This window comes from Oncorhynchus tshawytscha, linkage group LG14 (assembly GCF_018296145.1).
Source record: "Oncorhynchus tshawytscha isolate Ot180627B linkage group LG14, Otsh_v2.0, whole genome shotgun sequence".
Classification (NCBI taxonomy): Eukaryota; Metazoa; Chordata; class Actinopteri; order Salmoniformes; family Salmonidae; genus Oncorhynchus; species Oncorhynchus tshawytscha.
Genome location: NC_056442.1, coordinates 23,134,187 through 23,144,890, shown reverse-complemented (window position 1 = coordinate 23,144,890; position 10,704 = coordinate 23,134,187). Strand labels below are relative to the sequence as shown.

Here is a 10,704-nt window from a genome sequence, read left to right as displayed (position 1 = left end):
ATCCCTTCATCAATGCTCAGACTGTCCGCAATAGGCTGAGAGAGGCTGGACTGAGGGTCTGTTGTAAGGCAGGTCTTCACCAGACATCACTGGCAACAGCGTCACCTATGGGCACAACCCCATCGTCGCTGGAACCAGACAGAACAAGCAAAAAGTGCTCTTCACTGACAAGTCGCGGTTTTGTCTCACCATGAATGAGCGTTACACCGAGTCCTGTACTCTGGAGCAGGATCGATTTGGAGGTGGAGGGTCCGTCATGATCTGGGGCGGTGTGTCACAGCATCATCGGACTGAGCTTGTTGTCATTGCAGGCAATCTAAACGCTGTGCGTTACAGGGAAGACATCCTCCTCCCTCATGTGGTACCCTTCCTGCAGGCTCATCCTGACATGACCATCCAGCATGACGATGCCATCAGCCATACTGCTCATTCTGTGAGTGATTTCCTGCAAGACAGGAATGTCAGTGTTCTGCCATGGCTAGTGAAGAGCCCGGATCTCAATCCCATTGAGCACGCCTGGGACCTGTTGGATCGGAGGGTGAGGGCTAGGGCCATTACCCCAATAAATGTCCGGGAACTTGCAGGTGCCTTGGTGGAAGAGTGGGGTAACATCTCACAGCAAGAACTGGCAAATCTGGTGCAGTTCCTCGGAGGAGATGCACTGCAGTACTTAATGCAGCTGGTGGCCACACCAGATACTGACTTACTTTGTTCAGGGACACATTATTCCATTTCTGTTAGTCACATGTCTGTGGAACAAATCAGGGGGAATGGGAACCAGGTGTGCGTAATGAGACAAGACAGTCCGGGGTTGGTGGTAATGATCCAGCTCAGTGACTCCTATAAGGCCGGTGACTTAGACCTCCGGAGCTGGTGAACGGAATGAGCAGCAGTGTACCGGGGAAATCCGTGACAATGTTCTAAAGGTCCACATCAGTGGCTTGTAGGCTATGCGTGGAAGATAGGAGATGCTGGAATGGAGATGCTGGAATGTGTTTATGTTAATTAACGGTCAATTACCATGAGACTGGCAGTTATTTGCTTGACAATCATCGGCTGACAAAATTTCATGATGCCACAGCCTTATCCACAGAATCAGAACTCTGTTACTGGAATATTTGTGGTTGGGTCTGGCTGAAGTGCAGCTGGGTCATGTAGCATGATGTCACGTTCTGACCTTAGTTCTTTTGTTATGTCTTTGTTTTAGGTTGGACAGAGCGTGAGTTGGGGTGGGTTGTCTATGTTCGTTTTTCTATGTTGTTTTTTGCGTTTGGCCTGGTATGGTTCTCAATCAGAGGCAGGTGTTGTTAGTTGTCTCTGATTGAGAATCATACTTAGGTAGCCTTTTCCCACCTGTGTTTCGTGGGTGATTGTTTTCTGTCTTTGTGTATGTCACCAGACAGGACTGTTTCGTTTCGTGTCATTCTCTTTGTTATTTTTGTTTTAGTGTTCTGTGTTTAATAAATTCATCATGAACACGTACCACGCTGCGCATTGGTCCTCCGATCCTTGCTACTCCTCCTCAGAAGAGGAGGAAGACGAACGTTACACATGACAATGATCCAAAACACATAATCAAGTCTACATGAAAATGGTTAAAAAGCAACACATTTTAAGTTGTGGAATGGCCTAGTCAAAATACAGACCCAATCCCAATTGAGATATGTCAGGACTTGAAGCGAGCAGGTCATGCTTGAAAACCCACAAATGTTGCTGAGTTAAAGCAGTTCTGCATGCAAGAGTGGGCCAACATCCTCCACAGCGATTTGAGAGACTGATCAACAACTACAGGAAGCATTTGGTTGCAGTCATTGCAGCTAAAGGTGGCACAACCAGTTATTGATTGTAAGGAGGCAATTACTTTTTCGCACAGATACCACTAGCTGGCCTCCTAAATAGATACCACTAGCTGGCCTCCGCCCAGTACCGTGCCCTGAACTTAGTCACTGTTACTAGCCAGCCTCCGCCCAGTCCCCTGCCCTGAACTTAGTCACTGTTACTAGGCAGCCTCCGCCCAGTCCCATGCCCTGAACTTAGTTACTGTTACTAGCCAGCTACCACCCAGTACTTTACTCTGCACCTTATAAACTGCTGCCTTTTATATATAGTAATATAACACGGTCATTTGAATTATGTTTGCATACTGTTTTACCCACCTCATATGTATTTACTGCATTCTAGTCAAGGCTCCTATTTCCTATATAACTTCAACTACACACGTGTTCTATTCACATACTGTCCATAATCTCGATACACACAAGCATATACATATACATTCATATTCTGGAGTCTGATATTGCTCGTTACGATATTTTTTAATTACTTTCTTTTTATCTTTTGTATTTGTTTGTATTGTTTTTGTTGTTAGGTTCTGCACTTTTGGAGCTACAAAACATAAGCATTTCGCTGCATCTGTAATAACATCTGCAGAATATGTGTACGCAACCAATACAATTAGATTTGAAGCTGTCTATTGTGCGGGTATTTCCTTCAATGAATTTGTCTGCATAAAATGTTTACAAAACAGTTATGCAAGTTGTCTGTTAAAATAGGCTATATACAGTGCAGGAGGGTGTACATACCCTAAAGGTATTGTGGGAACACGTCTTTCTTGTTCAAGTATAGTTCCCTGTTTACCTTCCAACCACAGCTAACCTGTAGCAGCTTTTTTTTATTATTTAGGTTTCATGTGGTCTTTCTCTCTCTCTGCCTACATAGCTAAGAGTAACTGCCACGTTGCTCTGACACATCTCAATCCTCAAGTGACTTGAACATGGATTTACAACATGTACTGCAGACTGACATTTTGTCCATAATAATGGCCATAGCGGTTATTATTTTACTTTGGAAGTACATGGGGAAACAGAGAAGTTATGGACATTTGCCACCGGGTCCTTCACTAATTCCTCTTCTTGGTAACTTGTTACAAATGGATCTGAAACGACCGGACAAGTCCTACATGGAGGTCAGTTAAAAGCCACAAGCTGTCTGATTTTCTCAGTCATAGATGGAGCTATGGAGGCAAGCGCTGCAGTCATAGATCAATATCATAGTTCTAATAATTTGAAGCTGCAGTATACATTGTTTGCAGGGTTGGGGAGTAACTAATGACATGTGCTGTCATCAGATACATATCGTCTGATTACAACAAAAACTAACTGTAGTCAGTTACGTTACCACCCGAATGATTGTAATCAGATTAGAGCAACTTTTGAAAAATGAGATGATTGATTATCGGTTTACTTTTAAATTCAGAAAGGATGAATGCGAGAAAGACAACAACATTTGTTCCCCCATAAATGACATTCAATTCAGCGTTTAAAAAAGGCAAAAGTTTAAGTTTGTTCCACCTGAGCAAGTGGAACAATCTGAGACCAATATGATGACACACCAAATCCATTTGTTGGATAATTGTTATATGTTTCTATTGCCTGTTAAAGGGGCAAGTAATCCAAAATGTTACTGAAAGTAATCAGATTATGTTACTGAGTTTGTATATTCCAAAAGTTACATTACTGATTATAATTTGGGGCAGGTACCTAGCAACAATCAATAAGTAATCTACCCAACCCTGATCGTTTGTTTAGAGACAATGGGATTAAACAGCCTTATTTGGGGTTGTGTGGGGATAAGACAGTTGTACTAAGATCATGAAGCAGTTATAAGTTATATTCTTCTTCTTCTTCTCTCACCTCCTCTCATCAGCTCAGTAAGAAATACGGCTCAGTGTTTACTGTGTGGTTGGGCCCCAAACCTGTAGTGGTGGTCTCTGGCTATCAGGCCATCAAGGAAGCTCTGGTAGACCAAGGAGAAGAGTTCAATGGAAGAGCCAACCCTGCCATTACCCTGAAACTCTTTAACGAGCACGGTGAGTGAAATGAATGGAAGAGGGATGGTGTGACACACGTGTCATAGTCAATCTCTGTGAAAATGGACTTTTCTTAGAAGAGGGAACTACTGTTCTATATTCATCCTATCTGTCTGTGCCTCTGTCCTGTCATACTCATCAATCTAGGGGTGGGATCAAGTAATGGGCAGAGATGGAAAACTCTTCGCAACTTCTCCTTGACGTCCCTGAAAAACCTCGGAATAGGATGCAGGAGCCTCGAGGAGAGGGTCCAAGAGGAAGCTAAGAGTCTAGTGAAAGCCTTCAGTGAATATGGAGGTATGTTGTTTAAGTCTGTGACATCTGTTTGTGTGTGTGTGCATCAAAATAGGCTGCTGAGGGGAGGACAGCTCATAATAATGGCTGGAACAGAATAAATGGAATGGCATCAAAGACATGGAAACCAGGTGTTTGATGTATTTGATACCATTCCACTAATTCCGCTCCAGCCATTACCACGAGCCTGTCCTCCCCAATTAAGGTTCCACCAACCTCCTGTGGTGTGCATGCATGCGTATTTATGCTTGTCTGCTGTCTCTTCCAGATTCCACTGTGAACCCCAAAGAGCTCCTGTTCCATACTATCATCAACCTATTCTGGTCCATAGTCCTTGGGCGCAGGTTTGAATACAACGACCCAGAGTTTCAGATCTTCTACAAGCCTGTCTATACATACTTCGACATGCTAAAAAGCAAAGTGTCAATGGTATGGTAGCACATGCAGTGCCTTCAGAAAGTATTCACACTTCTTGACTTCTTCCACATTTTTTTTGTGTTAGAGCCTGAATTTTAAAAAACAACAACATGTCACTGGCCTACACACCATACCCTATAATGTCAAAGTGGAATTATGTTTTATACATTTCTACAAATTAATTAACCTCTTAAATGTAAAGTCCCCATATTTGGGGACCTTGTTAGATTGTTTATTCAATTCAGTCTGATATGAGAACGGTTGCCCCTATCTGCAAAAGCAGGGTGTCTGCGGAAAGCTGAATATATTGGCTATTGATCTGTGCCTTAAAATATTTGGTGTTACTTACTATCATAAATGGGTATGCGAATGTATAAGGGCAGGCCGAGCCAATGACCTCATTTCAAGATGGCTGCCACCTACATTCTGGTTAGCGTTGTGGAGCATAAACGAAATAAACACGGAATACGTCGATTCACACCGAAAGCCGGGATTCCACAGATCATGAGGATATCTTCTTTGTCTGCCTGTGACCTAACGTTATTGATCACCAGCCCCGAGAGTCAAAATTTTTATTTTACGAGAGACGAGAAGCACCAAGCACACTGCATTACATTGTCAACAGATTTCATCGCTTTAATTTAATCTCTTTAGCATAAAAGATCACTTCTCAAGGGGGATTTTTTGTCGGCCAAACTAAGAATGTCAAACAGTTAAAAAAAGGCAGCTATGAATAAGTATACCGACATAGAAACTTTAAATAAAATACTGGACTCGGATCAGGGGAGCGATTTGGACAATGACTATTTAGACTCGGCCGACGAAGACTGCTTTCTAGAAGGATTGGATCCACTTTTAGATCTGTAAGTAAATTATTTTCATTACTTTATATAGCTAAATTAGTATATGTATTTCATTTTTTATTTTTAAGTTGTATGCTTTTTGTGCTTTGGATTTAGTTTACAAAGGCCTATGTAACAAGTCATTTCAATGTTACATAATTCTAAATTATTTATTGTCTATGTTTCATATTAGTTCACTGTTTGCTGTTAAAGGTTTCATCCTTTGGAAAGGCCACTAAACTCTCATGGCCATTGTTTATTTGTCTTTTTCACCTCTGCCTTTGTCTCCAAACTGTCACTAATTGCACTGTGTGTGCTTCACACCTATGTGAGTCACCGTACAGATAAAGTTTAGGCTTGGTGTTTTTACTTTACAGTAATGTTGTTTTGTGAATTTAGTCAACAGTAATTATGTGTGTCTTACAACAATATATCCCTGTATTTTATTCACCACAGAGTGGAGGATGCATGACATTTGGGAGCCACCCTTCCCCAGCAAGCACCCCTGCCGGTCAAGGTCTTCACCCCCCACTGCTATGTCAGTCACCCTCTTGAAAAAGAAAATAGGGCTTGTGGCACCATTTGTCCTAACAGTTTCCCCAAGACCAAGGTAAACAACATGACAAAGACAGCGGAGAGGGGGACCATACGTTGGAACAGGACTACCAAGCTGCTTTTTGTGAAATGGAAGGACACTAGGGAAGTAACCATGCTCACCACACAGCATAAGGCATTCAATAACAACCGTGTCTCATGAAGGGTAAAAAAGGAAGAATGTCCCCGTTTCTGTGAAGGTCTACAATCCCAGCATGTGGTGTGTCGACCTATCTGATGCTTTCATAGTCTACTACCAGGTCCTCCACAAGACCAGGAAGTGGAATAATATTTTTTTTTTTACCACTTTGTGGACATTGCTACAGTAAAATGCTTTCATTCTCCACAAGCAGATGGCCAAAGCAAAAAGTCAAACCCCTCCTTCCGAGAGCAGCTGGTTTTAGAGATGGCTAAATTGGGCGTCCAAAGAAACCTCACAACCATCACAAGACCCCACACTCAAGGTGAGCGCCACTATCCAACACACATGCCAAAAGACTAAAGGAAGAACTGCAAGCATTGAACAAAACACGATGGGAAGGTGAAATGGCTGATCTTTTGTCTGAAATGCCAGCTTTTTGTTTCCTGGCAGAGATGGATTGCTTCAAAGCCTATCATAACATGGACAAGCTACGGTGAATGTGAAATATAATCATCTACACCTGGGTTGTAAAACAAACACAAATGCCATTTGTAAATAGTTCAGATTATTTATATTTTTGCACCTTTTTTAGCGAAGGACACGTGTGTAACCAAGTTTGTGTTTAATAAGACATTTTATATATTTTTTTAATATATTTGTTAATTTTATATTGTTTTTGTAAACAATTAATTAGTGTGTGGGACCAATACATTGGATATGTCTAGGCTAAACGTTCAGGCACTTTGGAGAGGTTGAAAAAACACTTGGATATCCTCTGTTTGTCCCCGGACACCACCACAATGTTTGAGAGAGGTTGATGTTGTAGAAATTTAGTTTTTATAGTGAACAATAATTTTTAGGCACATCCAGTGTGCAAAAACAGTGAAATTACCACATTCGGACACTTTGGAGTGGTTGAAAGGACACTTGAATGTACCCTGGATACCCCATAACACCACAATGTTTGAGTGAGGTTGATATGGTAGAAATAGTGTTTTTATACAGAACAAATAGCATTTAGGGATTGCAAATATGTAATAGCACTGGTATTATCTAATTTACAGACATATGCCATTTGGAGAGGTTTAGGGACACTTGGAAATGACCCGTGACCACACCTGACACCACTTACTTAAACATCTGCCCATTTCTAGTTGTTAGGTCTATCAATCCCATTTTTTTCTGATATTGTTGATGTCTTTCCAGCTCTGAACATCAATAATTCACTTATAGCTTGTCAATGAAAGATGACTTTCAAAATATAAAACAAAAACAAATGTTATTTTATGTGTGCTTGATCTTGTGTATTCTGAACTATAACTCCTATGTATCTTCTTATAATTTCCTCATAATCTCCCAGATGTCTTCTTTCCAAATATACCACGTTTTGGCATGTCCGAATCATGTAATTAGACATGAATAGCAGTTACTTTTGGGTATGTCTATTTAGGCGGAAACCTACATTTTGCCATTACATTTGAGGTGAAACATTAAAAGCTGAAATGTCTTGAGTCAATAACTATTCAAAAGCCTAAATAAATTCAAGAATTAAAATGTGCTCAACGAGTCACATAATAAGTTGCACGTACTCACTTGTGTGCAATAATAGTGTTTAACGTGATTTTTGAATGACTACCTCATCATACAATTATCTGTAAGGTCCCTCAGTCGAGCAATGAATTTTAAACACAGATTCAACCACAAAGACCAGGTAGGTTTTCCAATGCCTCGCAAAGAAGGGCACCTATTGGTAGGTGTGTAAAAAAAATGTAAAAGCAGACACTGAATATCCCTTTGAGCATAGTGAAGTTATTAATTACACTTTGTATGGTGTGTCAATACACCCAGTCACTACAAAGATACAGGTGTCCTTCCTAACTCAGTTGCCGGAGAGGAAGGAAACTGCTCAGCGATTTCCCTTAAAAAAAACATGATTGGTTGTATTGATACACAATCTAAAGCCTAATTAATAACTTTACCATGGTCAAGGAGATATTCAGTGTCTGTTTAAATAAATAGTAATTATCTACCAATCAATGCCCTTTTTTGCAAGGCATTGGTGGTTGAATCTGTGCTCGAAAAACACTACTCAACCGAGGGACCTTACAGATAATTGTGTGTGTGGGGTACAAAGATGGTTTAGTCATTCAAAAATCATGTTAAACACTATTATTGTCCATGCAACTTATATGATTTGTTAGGCAAATTTGGACTCCTGAACCTAATAAGGCTTGCCATAACAAAGGGTGAATACTTTTATAACTTAAGACATTTTAGTTCTTTATTTTTTATTAATATGAAAACATTTATAGAATGTTCTTTTCACTTTGACATTATGAGTTATTTTTTTGTAGATCAGTGACAAAGAAATCACAATTGTATCCATTTCAATCCCACTTTGTAATGCAACAAAATGTGAAAAAAATCCAAGGGGGGTGAATTCTTATGATATGCCTGTTATTTATCTACACCTGCTCTTCCAAACCATGGCTTGATTGTGTTTTATAAGCTTGCCTGCCAAAATGGATAATGATAACAAAAGTATAACAACCACCCTTTCCTTCCCATGTTTCCTATGTTGCTCCTCTTCCAGCTGTACAACATTTCCCCCAGAATCGTTGAGTGTTTTCCAGGAAAACACCAAGAGCTGTTTAAGGCCATAGACAAGGCCAAAGCTTACATACGACTGGAAGCAGATCGTCGCCTTAAAAGCCTGGACACCTCTAACCCCCAGGACTACTTTGATGTATTCCTGGTTAAAATGCTGGAGGTAAAACAGTGATTGATTTCTGGAATTTAATGTTAAACCTCTTACAGTATCAAAAATATGTAATAGCACCAACTAGCCACCAGAAAGCACTGTTTTCCTAAATATATGATCAATGATTACTTGTGTCTGAATCTTTTTTGCAAAGTCTAACTTTCTCACAAACTTTCTCATAAATTTCCTATCAGTGTATGATTTAGAGGTATCTTCCAACTCTCCTTAGGAGAAAGATCAGCCAGGGACCGAGTTCAACTATGACAACTTGTTTCCGTGTGTGTGGGATCTGTTTGCTGCCAGCACAGAGACCCTGTCCTCCACCCTATCACACGCCTGTCTGATGATGATCAAGTACCCTGACATACAAGGTATCCTCTCTTCTGTATCACTGTTATTGAAGTTATACTCATTTATTGCAAATATAGCAAATAATACTGCAACCCAACTTAATGGGCCAGATTCCAGGATGCAGATTAAGCCTTTTCCTGGACTAAAAAGCACTATAATGAATGAGATTCCCTATTGAACATGTTTTTAGTCAGAGGAATAATATGGGTCTGGAAAACCAGCCAAAGAAGAGCTGCAACAGAGAGTTTACATTACATACCATGTAAGCAGCACATACATGCTGGCATTTCTTCATTCTCAATACACTATAAACACGGTATATAAACATACATGACAGAACCCAAATGCTATGAATGTCTATGACTGTCTCTCTTCCTTAGAGAAAGTTCAGAAGGAGATAGATGAGGTGATTGGCTCGAACAGAGTCCCCACGGCTGATGACAGACATAAGATGCCCTACACGGAAGCTGTCATCCACGAAATTCAGAGAAGTATGTGTCTTGCTCCCACTGCTGTCCCTCACCAAATGACCCGAGACACAACGTTCCACAACTACCACATCCCAAAGGTGACCACCATTTCTGAAAACTTATCCCAAACGTCTATTATTTTTACCCGCTAAACTGCCAATTGTTTTATGTAAGTGCTCTTTTGTAATTCTTCCAGGGTACCACGGTGTTTCCACTGTTGTCCTCTGTGCTGTTTGACCCCAAACTGTTCAAGAAGCCTGATGAGTTTTACCCAGAGAACTTCCTGGATGAAAATGGACGCTTTAAGGAAAACAATGGATTTCTTGCTTTTGGACTGGGTAAGATCATGTTACAAGTGGCTAATAAAATAATATGAGACTGTGAAAACAAGAACCACTCCATAGTAGCTCTCAGAGGAAAAGCCTCATCATCACACAATATACATACACATTGCTAAAAATCTTGTTTGATATGTTTTGCATATCAAACAAGGCCAATGTGTTTGTTTTATTTTTTATTTTTTTATTTCACCTTTATTTTACCAGGTAGGCCTGTTGAGAACAAGTTCGCATTTATAACTGCGACCTGGCCAAGATAAAGCAAAGCAGTGCGACAAAAACAACACCGAGTTACACATGGGATAAACAATCGTACAGTCAATAACACAATAGAAAAATCTGTATACAGTGTGTGCAAATGAAGTAAGGAAGTAAGGCAATAAATAGGCCAATAGTGGCGAAGTAATTACAATTTAGCAATTAACACTAAAGTTATATGTGCAGATGAGGATGTGCAGGTAGAAATACTGGTGTGCAAAAGAGCAGAAAAACAAAACAAATATGGGGATGTGGTAGGTAGTTGGTTGGATGGGCTATTTACAGTTGGCCTGTGTACAGCTGCAGCGATCGGTAAGCTGCTCTGACAGCTGACACTTAAAGTTAGTGAGGGAGATATACAGTGGGGCA

At 40.4% G+C, this 10,704-nt stretch overlaps 2 protein-coding genes across 2 annotated transcripts; both read left to right on the top strand.

Annotated features, from left to right (window-relative positions):
• Window positions 1-2,749: 2,749 nt before the first annotated feature.
• On the top strand, window positions 2,750-4,600 carry LOC121839211 (cytochrome P450 2M1-like). The gene is made up of 4 exons (XM_042296654.1): window positions 2,750-2,965; window positions 3,706-3,868; window positions 4,016-4,195; window positions 4,431-4,600. Exons 1-4 carry the CDS (start codon window positions 2,774-2,776, stop codon window positions 4,598-4,600), a joined length of 705 nt encoding a protein of 234 aa, XP_042152588.1. The 5' UTR covers window positions 2,750-2,773.
• Window positions 4,601-4,987: 387 nt separating this feature from the next.
• Window positions 4,988-10,115, top strand: LOC112266785 (cytochrome P450 2M1-like). Its single transcript, XM_042296653.1, has 5 exons — window positions 4,988-5,008; window positions 8,751-8,927; window positions 9,148-9,289; window positions 9,650-9,837; window positions 9,936-10,115. Exons 1-5 carry the CDS (start codon window positions 4,988-4,990, stop codon window positions 10,113-10,115), a joined length of 708 nt encoding a protein of 235 aa, XP_042152587.1.
• Window positions 10,116-10,704: the final 589 nt, after the last annotated feature.